Source organism: Sciurus carolinensis, chromosome 16 (assembly GCF_902686445.1).
Source record: "Sciurus carolinensis chromosome 16, mSciCar1.2, whole genome shotgun sequence".
Taxonomy (NCBI): Eukaryota; Metazoa; Chordata; class Mammalia; order Rodentia; family Sciuridae; genus Sciurus; species Sciurus carolinensis.
In genome coordinates this window covers 14,092,619-14,119,948 of record NC_062228.1, presented here as the reverse complement: position 1 = coordinate 14,119,948, position 27,330 = coordinate 14,092,619, and the positions used below count along the sequence as shown (strand labels likewise).

The 27,330-nt window shown below is 48.8% G+C and overlaps 1 protein-coding gene across 4 annotated transcripts in view; it reads left to right on the top strand.

Moving 5' to 3' along the window:
* Zfhx3 (zinc finger homeobox 3) overlaps positions 1-26,908 on the top strand; it is a 264,272-nt gene extending 237,364 nt beyond the window's left edge. For 3 of the 4 annotated variants that reach the window (XM_047527802.1, XM_047527801.1, XM_047527803.1), the window contains 5 exons: positions 2,816-2,949; positions 3,075-3,275; positions 13,856-13,958; positions 15,103-20,601; positions 24,589-26,908. In XM_047527802.1, coding sequence (XP_047383758.1) covers positions 2,816-2,949; positions 3,075-3,275; positions 13,856-13,958; positions 15,103-20,601; positions 24,589-26,285 — 7,634 coding nt within the window. In that variant the 3' untranslated portion in view covers positions 26,286-26,908. Of the gene's footprint in view, positions 1-2,815; positions 2,950-3,074; positions 3,276-13,855; positions 13,959-15,102; positions 20,602-22,033; positions 22,171-24,588 lie in introns of all 4 variants that reach the window. The other variant, XR_007105362.1, reaches the window with a different exon arrangement.
* The last annotated feature ends 422 nt before the right edge of the window (positions 26,909-27,330 follow it).

Genomic DNA, 27,330 nt, shown 5'->3' with positions numbered 1-27,330 from the left:
CGCTTAGGCACAGTCGCCACAGCCCCTGGGAAACAGTGAGGTTGTTCCTGGGTGGTTATAGACCCGGTTGTAAGAACAGCCGTGCTTTGTCTCTAGAGGAGCTGGTGAGCTGATGGCTGGTGTCCGCTTCCAGGCAGAGTCCATCTAACAAGGACACAGTTGTCCTGGATAGAAAGGAGATTAAACCCAAAGTTTGTGCACCAGGGTACAGTATTTCATGTGATAGCAGAGCTGTTGTGTTACTGAGAATAAAGAGGAATGAGTGAGCGAGTACTGATTTTATTTTTTAAAACACTTTATAATGGCTCTTTAGCTCCAGCTCACAAAAGAAGCTTTAGAATTCCAGAGCAGTGTGAGTTTGAAAAAAAAAAAAAAAAAGAAGGTAATAAAGGTTCCCCTCTCCATGCAGGGGGAAAGAATAGTGGCTTCTGAAACCAGAATACTCACCTCTGCAACCCCGCTACAATGCACGCGTGCAGCTCTGAAGGAGGAGGATGGACTCTTTGGTCCTATGAGGAAACTAATGCCACTCTGGGTTCCTGTGTTTGCTTTTCAGCTCCAAGAGAGTGAGATGAGTTGGGTGGTCTCAGTCTCAGCGCCCATTCATTCTCAGTGCTGAGCAACCACATAGTTAGCTCCGTCCCTGGTGGGGCAGCTGGCAGGTGGAGGCCTTGGTGCAGCAGTGTCATGGTCCTGTAAAAGTTGGTGCAGTTGGGAACCATATAGGCCGACGAAACCCTGTGGTGGGTGTTGGAGCGGAGCCTGGATTCTGTGTTGCCTCTGCTGTGGGGAGGAGCAGGTAGCAGCTCTCCCCTGCTGCAAGCAAGGAGCCCAGTCTAATGCCTACATGTCGGGGGAGAAATAGGGCAGGTGAGGGGATGATAGTGACACATAAGCATCTAAAGATGGTGTCGTTTGATGCCTCCACTCACCCCATCTTTAGCATGTATTTGAAGAGTAAATATACAGACAATAGCCACTGAACAAAAATAAAACTGATGGAGAATAAGGAACCTTCTGGGGACAGAGGTAACTGAGTTCCTGAAACATCAGCCTGAGGTCATGGAAGTGTTCAAGCAGGGGCTCATCACGTTGCAAGGTCTCAAACCTGCAGTGCAAGATTTCATAGAATCAGGTCTGACAAGGGCCAGGAGATGAGAGGCGGGCCATGGGGGAACTGGTCTAGAATGTTACCGCACCTAGTTAATCGGCAGCCAGTCCATCACATTAAATATCCCGCCGTCATGTATTACCTTTCAAGTGAAAATGAATAACTCCCATTAAGAGCAAAATGGGTTTGAAGTCGATTCGAGACAGATTAAAGTACTGTTATGAATCTGTGTTGGGAGGAGGAGGGGTCCATGTGTAATATGCTTGTCCTTGTACTTTTTAAATAATAGATGTCCTACAAACTTATGGATACTAGGTTACCAAGATACTGAGGTTAAAGGTCACAAGATGTGCATTCTGGGAAGAACTTCAACTTCCTGGAATATTTCCTGTATTCGGCAGGTTTTTTTTTTTTTTTTTTTTCAAAATAATTTTGTGGCCTTATGACTTGAAGGAATCAAATTGATTTTCTAAAATTGTTTATTAAAGTACACATCTATAATGACAACTCCTTGGTGTCCACGGCAGAGCAAATTTCAAAATTGAACATAAAGTGAAAATATGTGCTAGATAACTAGATGGGTGGGGAGAAAAGCAGTTTTACCATGGAGTGAAAATCAGGTGAGCTGGTGACCTAAATGTGAGTCACAGTATCTGTTGATGACAGCAGTGGGTATATATACGTTCTCACAACCATTTTCGGGATTTTTTATTCTTATTGCTTTATGCAAAATTCTGAAAAATGGAGTTCCATGTCCAAAATAAGTGAAAGAGCTTAACTCTCAGATGCTGACCAGGCCTTAGAATGACCAAAGCCAGCCATGTTGGAATGTGTGCTTACACTGGAGGAGACCTGTTTATTCTGAGTAAACCCTTAGACCAGCTGTTTTCTCAGCAGAATCTTCCAGGTTCCTTTCTATGCTTCAGAGAGATCCTTCTGCCGTACCCACTGTTTGGTATTCAAACCTCATGCATCTCTCCTCATTAATTGGTGTTTCGAGTTTTTGGGTGGTGGGATGGGAGGGGCGCCCATCCCCTTTCCACCCACCCTAAGCGCCTCTTACATCTGACACATTGACTTGATTGTAACTTGGATTCACACCCTGCCTAGATCCGCTCAGTTATTACTTCTCCTAGAGCCAACTCCAAACCCAAACTCAATTTCTTTCTAGATATTAGTATCCAGATTAGAACCCTTCTCAGATCGTAATTTGTCAGGTTGCCTGTATTGTGCTGTGTTGTCTCCAGGAGAAGGGGTGGTAAGGCTGGGAGTGTGTAGTTTCTTGCATCTCTTAAGCAATGTGTCTGGTACTCAAGTTGGCAAAGCAGTTGGTGAGATTTGGTCACCCACCCATAGCCCTGTTACCCGCCCCTCCACACAGATGCAAGATAGCAGGCTCTGTGTAGTTTGGGGGAGGTTAGAAGGGACTGGATTTGGTCAAATTCTACTCCAGAGCTTTTTATTCCATTTCTTTACCTTCTTTTCCCAATGTTCAGTTGTTAGTGTGGTGACAGAAATTCATAGGGAGAAAAGAAACCCTTCTTGTTTCCAACACGCTTGATAAATCAGTCTGGATGTTCATCCTTCCTGAATTTTGGTGTTTTAAGAAAACACCGCTATAAACGATCGCTGTTTCTCACCCAACACAAACCTGCAGCTGGCCTGGACTGTCTGCTGTATTTCATCTTCCACTTTTTCTTCCAGCATCGTCCAGCCAAGCAGAGAAGGAGCTGACAGATTCTCCGGCAGCCTCCAAGCGCATCTCCTTCCCAGGTAGCTCAGAGTCTCCACTCTCTTCGAAGCGACCCAAAACATCCGAGGAGAGCAAACCAGAGCAGGTGAGACCAAAGAGGCCCTGCTGCGGGGAGGGCATTCTAGACACTGGTGGGGAAGGAACACTGGGGTGGGTGGGCCCGGGGCGGGAATGGCAGGTTCAGCTGGAGTGGCGGGTGTGTCCCCACAGATGTACCAGTGCCCCTACTGCAAGTACAGCAACGCCGACGTGAACCGGCTCCGGGTACACGCCATGACGCAGCACTCGGTGCAGCCCATGCTGCGCTGCCCCCTGTGCCAGGACATGCTCAACAACAAGATTCACCTCCAGCTGCATCTCACCCACCTGCACAGCGTGGCGCCCGACTGCGTGGAGAAGCTCATCATGACGGTAAGCCACCAGGAACAGGACCCGGGGCCAAAGGGTGACGCAGTGACACCCATGAGATCTGTGTGGTCGGCAGGGAAAGCCAGGCAAAGTTGGAAACGTTAGAAAATCCTCCTAGTTCTGTGACCTTTGTTCAGCTGTCCTTGCCTCAGACTTGGCATGACCAAGACCCAAACTGCTAAATGTGTGCTTCTCAACCTCCTTTATTGTCCCCTCGGGATTCGGAGGCATGGAATGGCTCTCCGTTTATGGGAAGAGACCCTCATTCAGATTCTGCAAACCTTCACTGAGCGGCTCTCAGTCGCTCCTAAATTCACTATGCCTCCTTCATTCACATAACAACTCCTGCTGTGACAGGCGGGGGGGAGGGGAGAGAGTTCCCGCAGGTTCCCATCAACAGATAAGGAAAAATGGAGACTTAAACCCACATACCCAACTCCAGGTGTAGCCCAGTAATATGGGAGTTTCTCACATGGACACAGTAGTATCAAGAAGGAAAGTTGTCACTTGGTGATTCTTGAGTGTGATCTTTACATGTGAGCACATTGCTCCCACAGCTGCAGGCTTTGAGGGAATGACTCCGAGTGGTCACTATAAACATGGCCCAAAAGTTTAGTATAAAGATTTAATTCTAATCATAATGTGAAAACTTTTCAGAATCCTTATGAGTAATAATAATGTCCTGCTTTTGACTACGCTGGGGCTACTGAGAAAGTCCTTCTCTGCTCACTAGAAAAAACTGCCAAAGAGAATTATTCTCACCTTTAACTTAGTATTATGTCAGCATAATAAGAATAAGATAAGATTCTTATTATAAGAATAAGATAAGAAGAAGCCATTTGATTGCCTTTTCATGTGAAGATTCCCAGAGAAGCCAGTCTGCTCAGAATGGCATGTTTTCATGTGCAGGTCACAGACACATCACCTCTAGGCGTTTCCAATCCCACTTGCTGGTGTAAAACTGATGAATAATGTTGTAGGTGATGTTTAGTCGTGAAGAACACACCACTGGTGACGCGTCAAGAGAACTTTATCAGCCAGTGGGAAATTCGGAGGCGACCTAGCATGAGCTTCTTCCAGACGTCTCTCAAGTGTAAATTCACTTCCCATGGGTCTTTTCAGAGAGGCTGGTAAACTCTGTGGAACGATTCTCTGTAAGTGGAGCGGGTGTCCCATCGGTGGGTGGCTCTGTGCTGCAGGCCTCTCCAGCATTCTCACCAGCCTCTTGGAAATAACAAGGCATTTTTTCCCAGGCCTCATCTTGCTGCCTAGCAGATGGTCTGGAACCCTGGGAGCCTGAAGGAACAAAAAGAAGTGTGAGCAGGGAAGCATTTTCAATACTTACTACAGCTTTTCTTTTGCTCATATTATTTTTGCTATTTATCCCATATCCAGTGTAGGGACTGTGGGCCAATAGTAATCTGCATGACTGGTTTACATTGGACAGTAAAAATTTTATTTTTACATGCATAGGGGCCAGCATGGCATGCAAATTATATTTCAGACATTTTTTTGTCATATTGTTATAGTAACAGTATAGTAGCATTTCTTCATTTACTATCAGTGTCAACAGCAGGGTATTATTGCTGGGTACCAGGCCCCAAGATATTTCTTGAAGTTACCCACTAACCAACATCTTTTTCTTTAAGTCTTTTATTTGTTCTAAATAGTTGTACATGACAGTAGAGTGCATTTATACATTTTGAGAGATCATACGTAAATGAAGTGTAATCTCTCATTTTTCCAATTATACATATTGTCGGATCACATCACTTATGCAATCATGTATGTATGTGAGGTAATAATGTCTGTTTCATTCTACTATCATTCCTTCCCCCATACCCTTTCCCCTCCCTTCACTCCCCTCTACCTAATATAAAGTAACTGTTTTTCCCTATCCTACCCCCTTATTGTGAATTAGCATCTGCATATCAGAAAAAATATTCAGCCTTGGGTTTTCAACTGATGAAAGCATTAGAACAGCATAATAGGCCATTCTGTGCCTGCTGAAACTTCATAGCCACTGTTATAGACTCTCCATCCAGTACTCTGCAAATACAGAATTGTGTGCACAGTGCCAGGGAGCTGGTTAGTGATCCCTGTTCTTGAACCACTAGTAACATAATCACGTGGGAGAAACTGCTCCCAGAAGGGGCTGTGCTTGGCACTTGGTGTGGAGACCCTTGTGTGCCTGACATCTTTCCACAGCAGACAGGGAAGATGTTTTCTAGACATTTATTAAAAATGTGCACATTGTGGGAAATGTGTTGGTTGTAGGAAGTGAATTTGCTAGCAAAGAGAAAAAGAGTTAGTTCAGAAATAAAGTTGAAAGTTGTGAGACATGCAGGAAAGATGATCATGGAAGTGTTCTGCTTTTTACTTAGAAGTGTGTGGAAGGATGCTTTGGCACTCTCCATGCATGGGAAGATGGAGTGGCTCTCAGTATGAAATTGGTTCCCAGACATGAGATGGTTTTCAGTGAGCCAAATGCTGCATTTCCACCTCAATCCTTGGGTTCAGCAGGAAAAGATGAGCAACTAGGGCTAGAGGGCAATTTGTAGCCATGCCCCGGGTACGCCTGGAATCCTGTTTAAGGACTGGGATACTGATCTTGGTCAGATGCCAGCATCCTTCCTTCAAAAGTTTGGTGTTAAAACGGAATTTGCAGTGTTTTACAACTAAGTGATGATAATGAACCTGTGGTTAAAATCACGCCCCTGGAGGGTGTTTTACTATAATTTTATTAGAAAATCAGCCCTGGGAAAGTATTGGTTAGGCTCTCTGACAATTTATCTGTTTGTTCCCAGCCAGCTGGAACAGGAAACTCTGAACACAGCTTGATGAGAAATGCTCAAGTCTGAGCTCCATTTTCTAGACCATATCCATCCCTAAAGAGAGGCCAGTTGTCCTCTTGTCCAACAAGAGGACAGAGTTGTGTCTGCTTTACCTCTGAATGGCAGCAAGCAGAGAGAGTCTTCTTTCATCCTCAATGGGTGGCCGAGTTAGGTGCCTTTGGCTGCAGAATAGGAGAGGCTGGCGAACTCTCCTAGGTAGTCAATTCCTGGCAGACATGGGGTGTGTCCAAGGCTATAAATTTTGGTAAATATTTTTAACGGTCTGGGTCCAAAGTCCCAGGATCTAGCTTGAATTGGGTTTCAGTCTTTCTAAAAGTAAATTCCACCTTGATAAATGGAAATAGATTACTTTCTACACAATGTCTTCCCATTCGGTTGTAAATGGAGAGCATTTTGAGGAGGCTTCATTTAATAATACCTTATCAGACAGCTTTCAGGAACCTGCAGTGTCTAATATGTCTGTTGCTATGGCAACAGCTGCTTGCTTATGCTCTGCATCTCATATCTATGTCTTCCATGGGCCCCCTTCTTTTTACTCATGAGGGGGCTTGAAAAATATTCTTCACCAGGAACAATTGCAGCCTGGCCCTCCACGACGGAAACTGCGCCCACGGCACATCCTTCTGCTCGGCCTATTGGAAACAGCTCCAGATGGTGTCTTTGTACACGTCATATGAAAGAAGGAAATCTATAAAGCTTAGGGGAGATGAGACAAGTGCCCCTCCAGTCCTGGCCGTCCGCCCCCCACCCCCATGTCAGTTTCACAAAACCAAGTCTCACCTATTTTCAGAGAAGCCAGAGATTTCACATTGATGGAGCTGTAGGAGCTACTGCTCCGTGCCCTTATTTTCTCTGCCTTTGGGGGAAGGAGGTTGCGGACATGGGGTGCATGTTTCTGGCCCCTAGATGAGAATGAAAAAGACCACCTACCATGCATTTCAATACTCTTAAATTATTCTAATTGATCACTGTCTTTCTAAGTGACAGGACATACCACTGGGATCCTGGATCATTAATAAGGGGAAATTTTCTTTGTTCTTTAATCACTTAACAAAATAGGACCTCACAGTTGAGATGAGGATGGGCTCCTGAGCCTCAGAGCCCCCTTTCCTCCCTTCCGTAGTACTTAGCTATGTGGTGTGTTTTGCACATGCTCAGATTTCCCTTCCGTGCTTCTGGCCTCGCCTGCCATTTCTTGGATCTTTCTTTTGGGAGCAGTAGTTTGTCTCCTGTGATCTTTAGTCAGTGTCTGTGACTCTCTATGCTCTGTGTGTGCCTGGGCCTCTGTGAGTCTCTGGGACAGGCTGGCTGTCTGGCCACTGCTCTGCCCCCACCCCTCGGAGCCTCTCTGGTGGCCACTGGCCCTGGGGCTGTCACACCCACCTGGGTATCAGCTCTTTCACTCTGTCTCCATCTCAGAGGAAAGTAATGAAAATAATCGGGCTTCATTAATTCCAAGCCCTGTGAGATGATAGCCATTTGGAGCCTGTTTGCCAATTAGATGGTCTAAATTAGAAGTGACCTTGGTATACTGCCACTGCTTGCCTCTCGGAGTCTAATGAAGCTTTTCTCTCCAATTCATTCTCCTTCTCAGCTCTTCTCTGTGTGCACACACACTGTGGTAACTGTTCATGTGTTTCCTGCCTCCTCCCCCTCCCCTTTTTTTCAATTTTTCTCAGTTTTAAAAATCTGGTTCTGGTCTACATTTGTTTCTGACCCACACGGACATTAACATGGCCTGCAGTTTTATTTTGTTTTGTTTTTCCTGTGAATTTTATGTATTAAAAACAATAAGAAGCACATAAACAAGCACACAGAAACCATTTTAGAAAGGAAATGGGTGGGGAGGGCCGGGAGGCACCCACCAATGGGTGCAGAGTCAGGTAGATTTGAAGAATTCATTCTGATGTTCGACTGCACAGAAGGCTTACCATAGTCCAAAATACTGTGTATTTCAAAATGGAAGAGAGGATTTCTTATGTTTTGCCACCAGAAGTTATAAATGTTGGAGGTGATAAATATGCTAATTACCCTTATTTGATCAGTAAACTAAGCCTACCTCATCCTGTACCCCATAAATTTGTACAACTACGTGTCAATTTTAAAAATTTTAAAGTAAATTTAAAAAGAGGAGATGAAACAAAGAAACTGGGTCTTCCAGATGCTGTGACCCAGTGCCAACCTGCATGTTTAGAAGGCAGTAAGGAGGGGAACCCTCCAAATGTCTGCTGCCAAGAGGTGCCCTGGTTTGCTGGCTGCGGCGTGCAGAAACCAGCTAGTGGCCCAGCAGCTGTCCAGGGAGGAAGTGAGTACCTGTGCTTACTGGAGGAGGCAGCTTTCCCTACACCACTGACCACTAGCTTTATTGCTCAACCCCAAAAGCAGTTGAGTTTTAACTTTGTGCTTAAATTTTGGGGCTAGAATCAGCACCTCATTCACAGGGGTATGGAGACTGGCCAGGTCTGTGCCAGTCTGTGCCTGTGGCTCCCTTCCTTTTTCCTGTCTGCCTGAGATGCTCCATTCTATTGATTTTCACTGAAAATCCTGGGGAATCTAGGCCTTGGCAAATCTACACTTTCCTTGGAGGAGTGGGCCTTTCCCCAAGAAGCCCCACTTCCTGAGCAGGGCCAAGACGAAGGAGAAGAGGGTCTTGGCGGAAAAGAGGAAGGTCTCAGAGAAACCAGGTTCAAGGCTTTCTCTAAGAAAGTCAGGTTTCCAGCATGCGTGGAGTGCGTTGGCTGTGCCGATCCATCCTAGGCCAGCCTGTCTGAGGGTGGCCTTACGGGGTGAATTTGCAGGAATAATCCTGAAGTGTGACCATGACTGCACAGCGTGTTGGGCTTGAGCATTCCACATTTGTGATCTGGGGTGGGGAGTGGGTTGGTATTCCTTCTGACCCCAGCCTGTCTCAAGAAGGAGTAAATATCAGCGAGCCCCTCCCAAATGTCACAGTGGGGACCAGAACCAAATCTGAAACTCTAGGCTCTGTAAGGTATGTCCTTGGGGCTTTCACTCACCTCATAGGATCTTGAAAGGCATTAAATTACAATCCAAAACAATGGTGAACCAAATGAGGAGACTGAAAGTCAGTATTTATGAACATGTGTCACCTCTCCCAGTTGATCAAGGGTAATTCCCTTGAGTCAACGTATTGCCCTCTGGGGACCCCTGACTCCCTGAAATTATCTGCAGTATTGCATGTGAAAGTATTTTTCTTGGAGTCTGCTACTGTCATCAAATTTCCCCAGGGATTCAGGACCTCAAAACCGTATTCTGGATGGTGAGCTTCTTAGGGCCGGGCCTTGTCTCCCTCTCACAGGAGAACAGACCAGGAACACTGTCCAGTGTTTGATCAATGGAGCTCCGACAAATGGACGAACAGAGTCCCTGGAGGTCCTTGCTTCTCAACAGCCGAGCTGTCCAGGGCTTCCTTGGGCTTGAATGTCTTTAGCGTCAGTTGGGAACTGTTCTGTGTCTGTGACGATACCTGAGAGTTGCTTCAGCTGGAGCCGAGCCCCGTGTTTCTCTTGTCAATCGTGAGTCTCTTCACTTGCTGGGAGGATGGCAGAGCCAGTTTCCAGGCTTGGAGCTCCCGACTCTGCTGGTGGTTCCTCCCTGTGTTCTCATCACTTTGCGTGTTCTGTGAGGAACACAGCTGACCTGGCTCAGAAGAGGTAGGAGGAACATGTGCTGCCCTGAAGATCACTCTCTGCAGGGCCAAGGTCAATCTTGAGACTCCCCAAGTTCCAAGGAAGCCATGCTTTCTGATCAGTTGAGTTTTCTTAACCAGAATAACTTTCATTGTTACGTCTCTTCTCCTATTCCTCGGGCCCACTAGTAGATTGTGGGAAACATAATTGGATGTATTCGGTGTTTACAGATGTATGGATTATTAGGATCAGTTTGCACAGATGGGACAGTCATTGTTGAACGTGTAGGAATTTGAGCTGATTGTGTGTTGGCCAGAGCTCAGAACTTTTTGTTCGATTTTTGAGTTTATGGCTGGGGATGTGGATGGGGCAGGACGGTGGGCAAATGGAAAGAGGAAGCAGGGGACGAGAGCAAGAGCCAGTTCATGCACATGATGTCGATACAGGGGAGCTGGCGGTGGGATCCAGTTACCTTTGAAGATTGGGCACACTTAAAATGGTCCTGGTTTTGTCCTCTCATAAGTCTACATGTTCAGTGCTCCTGGTGACAAGGAACTGCACTTAGCACAGTTGCATGACTGACTTTCACAGCATCAGCTGTGCATCCGAGACTGGGGTTGGGACAGTCAACCTTCCATGCAGTCTGGTAGCCAGATATTACTGGAAAACAAAGGTGGTGCCAAGGCAGGTGACACAGGTACACTGCCTTGGGTCCCTCCTTTCCCTCATTGAGCAGGACTCCTCTGTGAGTTCGGCTGACAGTATAGGTAGATGGCTCTCTAGGAAAAGGCACACAAGTTTGGAGTGGAAAGCTCTGGAAGCCGGCAGGGGAGGGAACAGCACTCACTGGGGATCACTGGTGTCTGGGAACTGGTGCAGGGTCTCCCGTAGCCTGTGGAGCGAGGCAGCTTCCACACTCAGCCTTTCTCCAGATGCATGTGCAGACCTACCCCACCATTTCTAGGTCCTTACGATGATTTCCTTTCTTGAAACTTCCTTTTCCCTCCTGGAGATTCCTTGCCTGTTCAAATGTCATATGCCATGCCTTTTTTTATATTTTTCCTTTGCCTCAGGGAGTGGCTGCACATCCCATAGACGAGAGGAGGCAGGTGGATAAAAGTAGTTACTTAAACACATATGGGGCAAGACTTCCAGGTTTGGAGGCTCAGATTAAGATGCAGAGGAGCATGTGAGGTTGATGATTATATTTCGGGGAGAGTTAATTGATGGAAGGTGAAGGCAGACAAAGAACCGCTGCTTACTGCCTTCTTGAATCCCAATCAGGAATTATGATTAAAGTCGCAGCGAGACAACAGAGGGCTGATGAATTGGTGTCTTTTTTTTTTTTTTTCTTTTTTGCCGTCATTCACACTTGATTGACTTCAACCTTTCAAGTGCAAAAGTCTCTCTTTTCCATTATTATGCATAGCCATCTGAGTTTTTCTAATTAAAGTGTATGAAAACAATTACTGATCCGTCGTACTGAGTCTGTTAGAGGGGATGTCTGCCTTACTGTAATGCGTATAAAAAGCCCACAGTTTTCTATAATGATGTGCAGCTGAGGTGTTAGATAATTTTATTCTTTTTTACTCTGTAGGGCTTTTTTTTTTTATTTCTCATGATTCATTTTTCATAATTCCTAAAGATCCCAGGAAAGGACTGATCCTGCAGCCACAGCCAGGAAAGGAGGTTGGGGGGAATCTTTTTTTCCTTTCTTTTCTCCCCCTCTCACCCCCAACCTCGTGCTCCCCCTCAGCTGAAGACGATAAATTAATCGGTGACCTTTCACTTCTTGGATTCCCGCTGGACTCCCAGCCGCACTGGTCAGAAATGCTTTCTATTAAAAAGAAAATAGATGGAATGAGTTTGGCAATCTCTACCCCGTTCCTAACGATTCAACAGCAGCGCACCCTAACCGGCTGCCGGGAGCTCTGTGCGAGGGTGCAGCTGTCTGTGGGAGCAGGCGAGCCGGGTCTCAGTTCACCTGCCACACACCTGCTCTCTGCAAACATGGGCGTCTCAGAACCCTCCTCGAACCCTCCTCTCTAGTGCCTGTTGCTTAACTTCTGTGTGTATCAGTGTCTCGATGGCTGAAAAAATTCTCATACCCCTAAATGTGATGGGGAGTTAATTTTTTGGTGTCGATGCTGCTTGTCTTGGTCTCAGCTGGTTGTCGAGCCACTAGTGATACTAGTGAGCATGTCAGCAGCTATTTTGAGCCAGGGCAGGGACTTCAAGCCACTAAAACTTATCTTTAAAATATTGCTTAATTTTGAACAAAAATCTGGAAAGTCCAGTCTTTGCATCTGAAAGTGGAAATGTTACTGCAGTGAAGTCAAGTTTGTTTGGGAAAGCAGTGCCTCGGGGTGGGGCTGGGCACCACGTAGAGAGGTTAGCGGAGGCTGCAGTTCCTGTAACCTCTAAGTCAGTCCATTTTTCAGGCTTTCATGAAATGGGAGATGATTTCTAATTCATTTGAATCTATGTTTGTCCCCTAAGCCTCCCACCCCAGAGCAGCCAAACGGGTATTGCTGGTTTGGGGGTTTTGGTTTTTGATTTTTTTTTTTCCTTCATTACTGGGAATTGAACCCAGGAGCATGTGCGACAGTGTCCCAGGCCTTTTTTTTTTTTTTTTTTTTGAGACGGGGTCTTCTAGGTTGCCAAAGCTGGATCTTGAGGTCCTCCTGCCTCAGTTTCCTGGGTCACTAGGATGCTAATGTTCCTTTTTAAAAATATTTTTATTTGTTCCAATTAGTGGTACATGACAGTAGAATGCATGTTTACTTTTTTTGGGGGGTGATGGGGATCGAACCCAGGGCCTTGTGCTTACAAGGCAAGCACTCTACCGACTGAGCTATCTCCCCAGCCCCTACATTTTGATAAATCATACATAAATGGAGTGGAATTTCTCATTTTTCTGACTGAACATGTTGTAAGATCACTTTGCTCATGCAGTATGTACGTACATGAGGTAATAATGTCTGTTTCACTCTACTGTCCTTCTTACCCCCACACCCCTTCCCCTCCCTTCACTCCCCTCTACCTAATATAAAGTAACTGTTCTTCCCTAGCCCCCACCCCCTTATTGTGAATTAGCATCCACACACCATAGAGAACATTCGGCCTTTGGTATTTTTCCTTTTTCAACAAAAAACTTTTTCTCTTTACATTAGATATTGAGGGATGCCTGTCACCTTAACACAGGGCACATGATGACTTGCTGGGATAAGCTTCTGGCCTCCTCTCTAGGACGGAGGCCTAGAGAAAAGTCCAAGGATCTGACCTACAGTTGTAGCTGCTTGGATCCAGGCTAATTATGGAATTGCTGTATTAGGGAGTAACGGCTCTGGTCAGTGTGGGGCCATCCCACTCATGGCTGGGACACTGGGCAGATGTTGCCTCTGATGTCATACACCTCGGGCAAAGGCTCCAGAAGAAATCCTACTTCAGTGAGTCATGAAAAAGGCTTGTTTGCACTTGATCTCAGCTTGTAAAGGGTTACAAAATGTTGTTTCCTGGAAAATCTGCCAGAGTGTCTGCATGTCCTCAGCCGCGCCTTTGTTCTCCTCTCCTCCTTAGCCTTTCCTTCACTCTTCCTCCCCTCCTCTTCTTGCCTGAATACATTTTGAAAACACTACTACAATGCTCCCTGCTTCAAGATTACAGTGTACTTTACTCGGTATGATTTAATTAGGGCCCTTATTATGTTTTCAGCAGCTTAAGGTGGGTCTTTCAACTTATCTACCTAATTGGTTGCACGAGAAGTTTCACAGCCCATGACAAAACATTGTCAGTGATCAAAGTCAAAATTCTGCATAAAGGAAAAATATTAATAATAAGATTATTCTTCAAGTGTGCACTGCTAATTATGTCCAGAATGTAACCGTAGAAACACTTTTGACTGATGTGAGCTTTGTCTAATAAACATGAATCTTCAGTGAGCTATGAAAAGTGACACCTCCAGCTTTACACTGGTGAAGGCTGATTTTGCTTATTAAATAATTTTCCAACCTTTCCTCTTTTGTGTCTCTTTCCTCTCTCTTTGACTCTCCTTGTGTCTCCGCCTCTCCCTCCTCAGGTGACCACCCCTGAGATGGTGATGCCTAGCAGCATGTTCCTGCCAGCAGCTGTTCCAGACCGAGATGGGAATTCCAGTGTGGAAGAGGCAGGAAAGCAGCCTGGTTAGTATCTTTAGCCTTAACTGCCGTGAATGGAGACAAGATGGAATCCACAGCCATAAGTTTCACGGGGCAGGGAATTCTTGGCATTACTCCGAAGCTGAATGTACCTGATTGGGAGATGAAGGTCACAGGGAGATGAACACTCTGGTTCCTGGCATGTGTTTTGTGTATTATTCTTAGGGTTTAAAGTGAGAGAAATCTGTCTGAGAACCAGCGGGAGTTCATAAGTAGACTCAACCAGTGGGCCTACAGACCCGCCATCTTAAACCATTAAACACTGGATCTCTGAGGACTTAGTTATTAGGGGCTTGTGAATCAGGTCTTTGTGGCGTACTGGATTAGTTGTCTTATGATGAAGCATAGAGGTGCGTCTGGAAAGACCACTGTCGTAGACCTGTGCTGCAGTCGCCAATGCCGCCCTATGGTTCCTACCTAGGTGAATCATTAGACCTCTGTGACACTGTCCTACATCTTTGACCTCTTCTAGGCACCTAAGGTTTAAGTGAGGAAGAGTTCAGCCACACAGTGCCCAGGCTTCTTTCTCTGGGGTTTTTTTCTTACTAGACAGTAGACAGATGACCTGAAAAGGGTTGGGGGTATTTATGGGTATGATGGTCTCATGGTAGATGAAAACCTAATGTATTTTAATAATTTGCCACATTAATGTTCATTGCTTATTGAATAGAGAATGGTAATCAAAAGTCATAACAAGGAATTAAAGGCCTGAAAGTAAAATTCAAAATTCTCTATGGTGGACGACAGTTATTATAAATTCCTCACAACTTAGAACAGCATTAATTCACATCTGCTGTGCTAAATTCTTGTTACATAAAAGATGAATGTAAACAAGTACCCCAAGAGCAGTAACCTTCAGACTAATTCTGAGTCAAGCAGTTAAATATTATTTAGAAGACTATTAGTTCTATAATGACATAGGCTTATTATGAATAAAACTTTTGTATCCTTTTATTCATCTCTGTTCACGTGTACCCTGTTTTTAATATGCACTCCATCAGCTCTGTGCAGATTCTCTTGATCGGGTTGGGCACTTCCTGCATTTGTGAAGCCTATAGTGGCTCTGGGTGCCATCCTGGAAACAAGACCTCTTTATCTTTGGGCTTGATTTTTTTTTTTTTTTTTCCAGAAACCTCAGAGGATCTAGGAAAGAACATCTTGCCATCCGCAAGCACAGAGCACAGCGGAGATCTGAAACCCTCTTCGGCTGACCCCAGCTCTGTGAGAGAAGACTCGGGCTTCCTCTGCTGGAAAAAAGGGTGCAACCAGGTTTTCAAGACTTCCGCTGCCCTCCAGACACATTTCAACGAGGTACATGCCAAGAGGCCCCAGCTGCCCGTGTCAGATCGCCACGTGTACAAGTACCGCTGCAATCAGTGCAGCCTGGCTTTCAAGACCGTTGAAAAGTTGCAGCTGCATTCTCAGTACCACGTGATCCGAGCCGCCACCATGTGCTGTCTCTGTCAGCGCAGTTTCCGAACATTCCAGGCTCTGAAGAAACACCTTGAAACAAGCCACCTGGAGTTGAGCGAGGCCGACATTCAGCAACTTTATGGTGGCCTTCTGGCCAATGGGGACCTTCTGGCCATGGGAGACCCCACCCTGGCTGAAGATCACACCATAATTGTCGAAGAAGACAAGGAGGAAGAGAGTGACTTGGAAGATAAACAGAGCCCCACGGGCAGTGACTCTGGGTCGGTACAAGAAGATTCAGGCTCAGAGCCAAAGAGAGCTCTGCCTTTCAGAAAAGGCCCCAACTTTACCATGGAAAAGTTTCTAGACCCTTCTCGCCCGTACAAGTGCACCGTCTGTAAGGAATCTTTCACTCAAAAGAACATACTGCTGGTGCACTACAACTCGGTCTCCCACCTGCACAAGTTAAAGAGAGCCCTTCAAGAATCAGCCACTGGTCAGCCAGAACCCACCAGCAGCCCAGACAACAAACCTTTTAAGTGTAACACTTGTAACGTGGCCTACAGCCAGAGTTCCACTCTAGAGATCCACATGAGGTCTGTGCTGCATCAAACCAAAGCCCGAGCAGCCAAGCTGGAGGCTGCAAGCGGTAGCAGTAATGGGACCGGGAGTAGTGGCAGCATCCCGCTGAGTTCCTCCACACCAAGTCCCGTGAGCACCAGTGGCAGTAGTAACACCTTTACCACCACCAATCCAAGTAGTGCCAGCATCACTCCAAGCTCCAGCTTACTGAGCCAAGTGCCCACGGAGAGTGTTGGGATGCTGCCCCTCGGGAATCCCATTGGTGCCAACATCACTTCCCCTTCAGAGCCCAAGGAGGCCAATCGGAAGAAGCTGGCAGACATGATTGCTTCCAGGCAGCAGCAGCAACAGCAGCAGCAGCAGCAGCAGCAACAACAGCAGCAGCAACAGCAACAACAAGCACAGACACTGGCCCAGGCCCAGGCTCAAGTTCAGGCCCACCTGCAGCAGGAACTGCAGCAGCAGGCTGCCCTGATCCAGTCTCAGCTCTTCAATCCCACGCTCCTTCCTCACTTCCCCATGACCACCGAGACCCTGCTCCAGCTGCAGCAGCAGCAGCACCTGCTCTTCCCTTTCTACATCCCCAGTGCTGAGTTCCAGCTCAACCCCGAGGTGAGCCTGCCAGTGACTAGCGGGGCGCTGACGCTGACAGGGACAGGGCCCGGCCTGCTGGAAGACCTGAAGGCTCAGGTTCAGATCCCACAGCAGAGCCACCAGCAGATCCTGCAGCAGCAGCAGCAGCAGCAGCAGCAGCAACAGCAGCAGCAACAGCCAAGTCAACTTTCTCTGTCCCAGAGCCACTCTGCCCTCCTTCAGCCCAGCCAGCTCCCAGAAAAGAAGAACAAATTGGTCATCAAAGAAAAGGAGAAAGAAAACCAGAGAGAAAGGGAGGGTGCCGAGGGGGGAGAAGGCAACGCAGGACCGAAGGAGCTGCTGCCAGACGCCTTGAAGGCCAAAGAGAAGAAAGAGCCGGCACCAGGGGTTGGCTCTGAGCCTTCTATGCTTCCTCCACGCATCGCCTCGGACGCCAGAGGGAATGCCACCAAGGCCTTGCTGGAGAACTTCGGCTTCGAGCTGGTCATTCAGTACAATGAGAACAAGCAGAAGGTGCAGAAGAAGAGTGGGAAGACGGAGCAGGGGGAGAACCTGGAGAAGCTGGAGTGTGACTCCTGCGGCAAGCTCTTCTCCAACATCCTGATCTTAAAGAGTCACCAAGAGCATGTTCATCAGAACTACTTTCCCTTTAAGCAGCTGGAGAGGTTTGCCAAACAGTACCGAGAGCACTATGATAAGCTGTACCCTCTGAGGCCCCAGACCCCAGAGCCCCCGCCTCCGCCCCCGCCACCCCCGCCGCCCCCGCTTCCTGCAGCACCCCCACAGCCGGCCTCCACGCCCGCCCTCCCGGCCTCGGCCCCGCCCATCGCCTCGCCCACCATCGCCCCGGCCCAGCCCTCCGTGCCGCTCACCCAGCTCTCCATGCCCATGGAGCTGCCCATCTTCTCGCCGCTGATGATGCAGACCATGCCGCTGCAGACCTTGCCAGCTCAGCTGCCCCCTCAGCTCGGCCCTGTGGAACCTCTGCCCGCGGACCTGGCCCAGCTGTACCAGCACCAGCTCAATCCAACCCTGCTCCAGCAGCAGAACAAGAGGCCTCGCACCAGGATCACCGATGACCAGCTCCGAGTGCTCCGGCAGTATTTTGACATTAACAACTCCCCCAGCGAGGAGCAGATCAAAGAGATGGCAGACAAGTCCGGGCTGCCCCAGAAAGTGATCAAGCACTGGTTCAGGAACACGCTCTTCAAAGAGCGGCAGCGTAACAAGGACTCCCCCTACAACTTCAGCAACCCTCCCATCACCAGCCTGGAGGAGCTCAAGATCGACTCCCGGCCTCCTTCCCCAGAACCGCAGAAGCAGGAGTACTGGGGTAGCAAGAGGTCTTCCAGAACACGGTTTACTGACTACCAGCTGCGAGTCCTCCAGGACTTCTTTGATGCCAATGCTTACCCAAAGGACGATGAATTTGAGCAACTCTCGAATTTACTGAACCTCCCAACCCGAGTCATTGTGGTGTGGTTTCAGAATGCCCGGCAGAAGGCTAGGAAAAATTATGAGAATCAGGGAGAGGGCAAAGATGGAGAGCGGCGGGAGCTCACAAATGACAGGTACATTCGAACGAGCAACCTGAACTATCAGTGCAGGAAGTGTAGCCTGGTGTTCCAGCGCATCTTCGATCTCATCAAGCACCAGAAGAAGCTGTGTTACAAGGACGAGGATGAGGAGGGGCAGGACGACAGCCAAAACGAGGACTCCATGGATGCCATGGAAATCCTCACCCCCACCAGCTCCTCCTGCAGCACCCCAATGCCCTCACAGGCCTACAGTGCCCCGGCACCGTCGGCCAACACAGCTCCCTCTGCTTTCCTGCAGCTTACGGCGGAGGCCGACGACCTGGCCACCTTCAGTTCAAAAGCAGAAGCGAGTGATGAGAAACCAAAGCAGGCTGACCCTCCCAGTGCACAGCCGAACCAAACCCAAGAAAAGCAAGGACAACCAAAGCCAGAGCTGCAGCAGCAAGACCAGCCGGAGCAGAAGATGAATGCACCCCAGCAAAAGCTCCCACAGCTGGCTGCCCCGCCCTCCCTGCCACAGCCTCCTCCACAAGCGCCCCCTCCCCAGTGTCCCCTGCCCCAGTCGAGCCCTAGTCCTTCCCAGCTCTCCCACCTGCCCCTCAAGCCCCTCCACACGTCAACTCCTCAACAGCTGGCCAACCTACCTCCTCAGCTAATCCCCTACCAGTGTGACCAGTGCAAGCTGGCGTTCCCATCGTTTGAGCACTGGCAGGAGCATCAGCAGCTTCACTTCCTGAGTGCGCAGAACCAGTTCATCCACCCCCAGTTTTTGGACAGGTCACTGGACATGCCTTTCATGCTGTTTGACCCCAGTAACCCACTCCTGGCCAGCCAGCTGCTCTCGGGGGCCATCCCTCAGATTCCCGCCAGCTCTGCCACCTCTCCTTCCACGCCAACCTCCACCATGAACACTCTGAAGAGGAAGCTGGAGGAAAAGGCCAGCGGGAGCCCTGGCGAAAATGACAGCGGGACGGGAGGGGAGGAGCCGCAGAGGGACAAGCGTTTGAGGACCACCATTACGCCGGAACAGCTCGAAATTCTTTACCAGAAGTATCTGCTGGACTCCAATCCAACTCGAAAGATGTTGGACCACATCGCGCACGAGGTGGGCTTGAAGAAACGCGTGGTACAGGTCTGGTTTCAGAACACCCGAGCTCGGGAAAGGAAGGGACAGTTCCGGGCTGTGGGCCCGGCCCAGGCCCACAGACGATGCCCTTTTTGCAGAGCGCTCTTCAAAGCCAAGACTGCCCTCGAGGCTCATATCCGGTCCCGGCACTGGCATGAGGCCAAGAGAGCTGGCTACAACCTCACTCTGTCGGCGATGCTCTTGGACTGTGATGGGGGACTCCAGATGAAAGGAGATATTTTTGATGGAACTAGCTTTTCCCACCTGCCCCCAAGCAGTAGTGACGGTCAGGGTGTCCCCCTCTCACCTGTGAGTAAAACCATGGAGCTGTCTCCCAGAACTCTTCTCAGCCCTTCCTCCATCAAGGTGGAAGGGATTGAAGACTTTGAAAGCCCCTCCATGTCCTCGGTTAATCTAAACTTTGACCAAACTAAGCTGGACAATGATGACTGTTCCTCTGTCAACACCGCAATCACGGACACCACCACAGGAGACGAGGGCAACGCAGACAACGATAGCGCCACGGGAATAGCAACGGAAACCAAATCATCTTCTGCACCCAGCGAGGGGTTGACCAAAGCAGCCATGATGGCAATGTCCGAGTACGAAGATCGGTTGTCGTCCGGTCTGGTCAGCCCAGCCCCAAGCTTTTACAGCAAGGAATACGACAACGAAGGTACAGTGGACTACAGTGAAACCTCAAGCCTGGCGGACCCCTGCTCCCCGAGTCCCGGTGTGAGTGGTTCCGCAGGCAAATCCGGTGACGGCGGGGATCGGCCCGGGCAGAAACGTTTTCGCACTCAGATGACCAATTTGCAGCTGAAGGTCCTCAAGTCGTGCTTTAATGACTACAGGACGCCCACTATGCTCGAGTGTGAGGTCCTGGGCAATGACATTGGACTGCCAAAGAGAGTCGTTCAGGTCTGGTTCCAGAACGCCCGGGCAAAAGAAAAGAAGTCCAAGTTAAGCATGGCCAAGCATTTCGGGATAAACCAAACCAGTTACGAGGGACCCAAAACAGAGTGCACTTTGTGTGGCATCAAGTACAGCGCTCGGCTGTCTGTACGTGACCATATCTTCTCCCAACAGCACATCTCCAAAGTCAAAGACACCATCGGAAGCCAGCTGGACAAGGAGAAAGAGTACTTTGACCCAGCCACTGTACGTCAGTTGATGGCTCAGCAAGAGCTGGACCGGATTAAAAAGGCCAATGAGGTCCTTGGACTGGCAGCTCAGCAGCAAGGGATGTTTGACAACGCCCCTCTCCAGGCCCTCAACCTTCCTGCAGCATATCCGGCGCTCCAGGGCATTCCTCCCGTGTTGCTCCCCGGCCTCAACAGCCCCTCTTTGCCAGGCTTTACTCCATCCAACACAGGTGGGTTCTGTTCTAGGTGATTCTTCTCAGCATGGAAGCTCAGTTAGTGTTTTGTTGCGTGGTGACCACCCAAAGCCTCGAGTGCTGAGCAAGCAGGGTGCTTCCCGCTCTGCTTCTCTGACAGCAGCAGGAACATAGTTCCCTCTGCTGCACCTCCCCAGTGCCAGTGTGTAGTGGGTTCTTGGCCTTTCCAGTCAAGTCTAGGGATGGGAGCTCCTGGTTGGAGCATTCTCCTCTGAAACCACCCTTAGGCCTTATGTTCAGCAGCACAACCAGAGTGTGTGCTCTAGGGAAGAACCTGACATATTGATTCCTAAGGAATTTTCAAGAGGTTTCCATCATAGACCCTTCCATGTGGGTCTATGAAATGCCAGTCTCATCTCGGTATTTGTTGCAAATGTAAGACAACTGAATGTCCTAGCTAAGTCTAGATGGTACCCAATGGAAACTGGCCCAGGGGAATTTAAATCAACTCTCTGCCCTCACCTGGGGTCCCTGCCATCCATTTTAGAGAACTGCTATGGTAGATCTGCTATCAGGAAGAAGCTCTTCTGTGGTGGTTTCTTACTCGTAGGGTTCTCTTCTAGCCAGAAAAGCAGTAGCTATGCTAGTTTCTAAGGAGATGATCTTTCTCCTTGAATGCACTGACCAGGAATCTTGTACTTGCCACTGTGGTCCTTAGTTTTGACACGTATGTGTTAGTCTTCCAGAGGTACTAATTCACACTTCAGACATCCTCAGTCACCCCTTCGTTTCCTTTTGCCCATCTCCCTTTCCTCCCTCCCACCTGTTTACAATCATAAATACCTGCTTTTATGTTCTCAACAGGAAATTTTGCAGTTCTTCCTCCATACCTGTCTTATTTGTCCTCCTCTGTCCTTACCCAGCTTCTCTGGATCCAGCCATCTTTCCTGAATTGGACCTTCCTCTACGGGGTCCTGTGAGGATTTGGCAGAAGTCAGCAAGTCCCACGCCCCAGACCCTGTACACAACAGCCTATGGTGACCAGTGCATGCCCAGCAAAGGAGAGCTCCTCAGAGGGCCTTCTTGTCTTCAAAATGTGCCCTTGTTCCCAGGGCCAAGGCTGCTCTGCCACCTCCCAAAGCAGCCCTAGTTTCTGACTGAATAAACTCCCAAGTTTTACAGCTTTGGCCATCTTTACCAGGACAAAAGAGTAGTGAATTCCTGGTCCCAGTTTCTTATCCAAAGAGAACAAGAAAAGAAAGCAGAGCAGTCATTGCATATATGTGTTGGCAAGTAACACCACAGAACGATGTTAGGCCTGCCGGAAAGAAGCCAGGAAACAAGCTATGGAAAGTGCCAGGCACTGAATTATCCTTGTGGCCCAGGGGCTTGGGAAGGCCCAGCATATCTTAATAATGTGAAAACAAAGTAGAACCAGAATGTCTGATGTATTCCCCTTGTTTTACAGATGAGAAAACTGAGGCCCAGAGAGGTCAAGACCATTCAACAAGCTAGGGTAGGAGCCAGAGCTCCCACCCAGGCCTCCGGGCTCCCAGTGCTATGTGCTCCTTCCACAACACCCAATATGAGCCAGTCAGTCAACAGGTATACGTTTAGTGCTACTTAGGTTCTGACCGCTTGAGCAGACTCGAGATAGAAAGCTGTGCTCTTGATCAGTCAGGGTAGCCAGATGTGCCCCAGTTGCCAGACCTGATCGTACTGCAGCTCAGGAGCATGATCTGGAATGGGAGGAAAGGAACTTGTGTTTATTAACTATCTATTGTATGTCATGCCCAATGCTGAGCTCTTTGTACATGGCCTTTCATTTGATCCCTGTAATATCTATCGTCGAAAACTGGGGTTCCGAGAGGGCAGTTAGTGGATCGGAGGTTGCACAGCCAGTGTGCATCAGCCATCATCCACCCAGGATCAGTCTGACTCCAGAGGTGCATGACTAAGACTCAGGGTGACGAAATATATTGCTTGGTTCTGGTCTTACAGAAAACCGAGGTCACAGAATTATTGTGGGAGTGCATTGAGCTACTGTGTCTAATAGTGTGGCTAGCGCAAGCTTGGCAAGTGTCAGGGCTTCGGGAAATGTTTCTTAAAATTTGAATCTCCCTGATTGACCACTGGTTGAACATGCTTGAAGTCGATTTAAGGCCTCCTGACCTGCCTGATCATTGTCTCAAAGGCCTGAAGCCCTGGGAATGGGGGCGTCTGTGGACATTCCCCCTTTGCCCCATGGATCTTCAGGCTCTGGCTTCAAACCTAAAACATGGAGCAGGCCCATTGCTTAGTGGTAGACAGAAAGAGCCTTGTTCCGGGTTTAGAATTCATAATCCATTCTGTCTCTGCCTCATTGATGCCAATTTAACCATCAAGCATTTGAATGTTTTTTGGTACAATCAGTCAGTCACTTCTCTGGTTTCAGTTGCTTATATGCATTGAGGAAATTGGATGAGTTACTTTCAGCATTCCCTTTCTGCTGTTCTGGAAGAATCCATTATGTGATGCTAAGAGAAGCGTCCTTGTGCTATCCAGCGTTAGCAGATGTTTTCCTGGGACTGGCAACTCGAAGCAACCTTATTTTCACCTGAAATGTAAGGGTTTTGGTAGTCAAGGGAACATTGGACCATTCTTGCTGGTTATCACCATAGCCTTCACCCAGGTGTGGGCTCTAAGTGGTTTTGATTTGGTTGTTTTATCATGAGGAGTGTCATGCTATGGAACTCCTGCCCCAGCTTTCTGGCAGGAAATATTAATGGGCTGTAAGATTTTTTAAATTTTACATTCTGGTGTAAAAGTCGATATTCTTTTGTGAAAAATCCCTGAAGGGATGTGTGCCGAGCAGCGGTTCCGATGTTGTGAATATGGAGAGTTCTGGGGGCCATCGCCTGTGCACTCTGGGCTCCCCAACCTGCCTGTTCTCAGCGTTTCCTCATCCAGCACGCTGTCCTTCCTCACCACCCTGCTCTGGACATGCCTGGAGCTTGGTATAGCCACAGCACCCTCCTCCCATCACCCTGGAACCAAACACACCCTCTAGGTGTTTCGTGTGTGTTGAGGAGGACTGAGGCCCTGGGCCGGGTGAAGGCTTTGGAGAGCAGAGGTGCTCAGGACTGAGCATGATTGAAGTGGGCCTGCCAACATGGTCAGAGGCCTCTGGGGCCCATAACCCGTGGTCAGGGCTTGGGAACTGTCAGTGTCAGTACGTTGCCCTCTTCTATTTCTGATGCAGCTTTTCTCCTCTTTGTGCGACTGGTTCCTTAAGCATCTGAAACCCTCCTGGGCCTCCTTCACACAGGGGCAGGAAGAGGTGGTAGCCTTATTCAACAGATTTGGAGCACATTAGCAGAGCCAAGGCACTGGCACAGTTTTCCCTGAGTGGGTTGTGTGTTTATTTCTTCCCAGGCCCATCCTCCACACACTCCCATCGTCCTCTCCTCTGGCCTCCAAAAGCACCCATTCAGTTGCAGCAATGGAGGTCAGAGAGGAAGAGCATGTATAGAGCCTGTTTTGTTTGCTGCGGCCTTGGTGCCTTGCCAGGATTCTTGCCTTGGCTCTCTTCTCCAGACAACTTCTGGTGGAGCCTCGTGGCTGTACTATTTCTGTAGTGCTTTGATGAAGGCCTTTGGTTCAAATGAGCCTCAGCTGGAAACAGCTAGTTTTGCGGCCTCCAGACTAATTGCACTGGGCAGAGCCAATGGTATCTGGGAGTGCATGGCAAGGACAATGTCAGCTAGCGGGTGTGGCATGTTGGGTGGGAAGGTGTTGGAAGTTGTTTAGCTGAAAGGGGAAGGATGGGCGCTGACCCAGGACTGGGTCCTGATCAAAATGCTCAGCTACCCAATCCTGAGCCTGGTGGGATGCTTCTGTTGAAAATGTTGGTGTTGAGAGAATCTTTCAGGTTGAAACCTTGACATCTAAGACTGTGCCAGTGACACAGGTGAAACGTCTTGAGCTTCAGCTTCGCCACCCTGGACTAACTGGTGCTTTCTCTTCCTGTCTCCATCCTTTTAGCTTTAACGTCTCCTAAGCCGAACTTGATGGGTCTGCCCAGCACAACAGTTCCTTCCCCTGGCCTCCCCACATCTGGATTACCAAATAAACCGTCCTCAGCATCGCTGAGCTCCCCGACCCCAGCACAAGCCACCATGGCGATGGCCCCTCAGCAACCCCCTCAACCCCAGCAGCAGCAGCAGCAGCAGCAGCAGCCACAGGTGCAGCAGCCTCCCCCACCGCCAGCAGCCCAGCTGCCCCCCACCCCACAGCTCCCACCGCAGCAGCAACGTAAGGACAAAGACAGCGAGAAAGGAAAGGAGAAGGAGAAGGCACACAAAGGGAAAGGTGAACCCCTGCCTGTCCCCAAGAAGGAGAAAGGAGAGGCGCCCACGGCGGCTGCAGCCACGCTCTCTGCCCCGCTGCCCGCCATGGAGTATGCAGTGGACCCTGCTCAGCTGCAGGCCCTGCAGGCAGCCTTGACTTCAGACCCCACAGCACTGCTCACGAGCCAGTTCCTTCCTTACTTTGTACCAGGCTTTTCTCCTTATTATGCCCCCCAGATCCCTGGCGCCCTGCAGAGCGGGTACCTGCAGCCTATGTATGGCATGGAAGGCCTGTTCCCCTACAGCCCTGCGCTGTCGCAGGCCCTGATGGGGCTGTCTCCGGGCTCCCTACTGCAGCAGTACCAGCAATACCAGCAGAGTCTGCAGGAGGCGATCCAGCAGCAGCAGCAGCGGCAACTGCAACAGCAGCAGCAGCAGCAGCAGCAGCAGCAGAAAGTGCAGCAGCAGCAGCAGCAGCAGCAGCAGCCCAAAGCAAGCCAAACCCCAGTCCCCCAGGGGGCTGCTTCCCCAGACAAAGACCCTGCCAAAGAATCCCCCAAACCAGAAGAGCAGAAAAACGCCCCCCGCGAGGTGTCCCCCCTCCTGCCGAAACCCCCCGAAGAGCCAGAAGCAGAAAGCAAAAGTGCGGACTCCCTCTACGACCCCTTCATTGTTCCAAAGGTGCAGTACAAGTTGGTCTGCCGCAAGTGCCAGGCGGGCTTCGGCGACGAGGAGGCGGCGAGGAGCCACCTGAAGTCCCTCTGCTTCTTCGGCCAGTCTGTGGTGAACCTGCAAGAGATGGTGCTTCACGTCCCCACCGGGAGCGGTGGCGGTGGCGGCGGCGGCGGTGGCGGCGGCGGCGGCTCGTACCACTGCCTGGCGTGCGAGAGCGCGCTGTGTGGGGAGGAAGCTCTGCGTCAACATCTCGAGTCGGCCTTGCACAAACACAGAACAATCACGAGAGCAGCGAGAAACGCCAAAGAGCACCCTAGTCTATTACCTCACTCTGCCTGCTTCCCCGACCCTAGCACCGCATCTACCTCGCAGTCCGCCGCCCACTCAAACGACAGCCCCCCGCCCCCGCCGGCGCCCGCGCCCCCGCCCGCTTCGCCCCACGCCCCCAGGAAGGCCTGGCCGGTGGCCGCGCGGGCCTCGGCCGCGAAGCCCGCCCCCTTCCCTCCTCTCTCCTCATCTTCAACGGTTACCTCAAGTTCATGCAGCACCTCAGGGGTTCAGCCCTCGATGCCAACAGACGACTATTCGGAGGAGTCTGACACGGATCTCAGCCAAAAGTCCGACGGACCGGCGAGCCCGGTGGAGGGTCCCAAAGACCCCAGCTGCCCCAAGGACAGTGGTCTGACCAGTGTAGGAACGGACACCTTCAGATTGTAAGCTTTGAAGATGAACAATACAAACAAATGAATTTAAATAAAAAAAAATTAATAACAAACCAATTTCAAAAATAGACTGACTGCAATTCCAAAGCTTCTAACCAAAAAAACAAAAAAAACAAAAAAACACACACAAAAAAACACAAAAAAAAGGAAAAAAAAGAAAAAGCGTGGGTTGTTTTCCCATATACCTATCTATGCCGGTGATTTTACATTCTCGTCTTTTTTTTTTTTTTTTCTTTTAATATTAAAAAAAAAAAAAAAAAACGAAAACAAAAAAAACCCCTAACCCTGTTACATTGTGTCCTTTTGAAGGTACTATTGGTCTGGGAAACAGAAGTCCGCAGGGCCTCCCCCATGTCTTCGGAGCTTAAACCCCTTGTATATTTGCCCCTTTTCAATAAACGCCCCACCTTGATAGCACAGAGGAGCCCGGCATGCACTGTATGGGAAAGCAGTCCACCTTGTTGCAGTTTTAAATTTCTTGCTATCTTAGCATTCAGATACCAATGGCTTGCTAAAAGAAAAAAAAAAAAAAAAGAAATGTAATGTCTTTTTATTCTCAGGTCAATCGCTCACACTTTGTTCTGTTTTCAGAATCATTGTTTTATATATATATTATTTTTTCAGTTGTGGTTTTTTTTTTTTTTTTTTTTTTTTTTTTGGGTTCCAGAAAAGATTTGTTTTGTTTTGTTAATTTAAAAAAAAAAAAATGGGCAGAAAGTATTTGAGAAAAAACAATGTGAACTGCTTTAGCTTTCTGGGGATTTTTAAGGATAGCTTTTCTGCTGAAGCCAATTTCAAGGGGAAAAGTTAAGCACTCCCACTTTCAGAAAAAAAAAAAAACCCACACACACAAAGAGTGTTGAGGACTTGTAGCTTAAAAAAAATAAGTTTTAAAAAACTGACTTTCTGTATTTATGATAGATATGACCATTTTTGGTGTTGAGTAGATTGTTGCATTGGAAATGAACTGAAGCAGTATGGTAGATTTAAAAGGAAAAACCTTTTGTGTACATTTAGCTTTTTGTATGGTCCAGCTGACA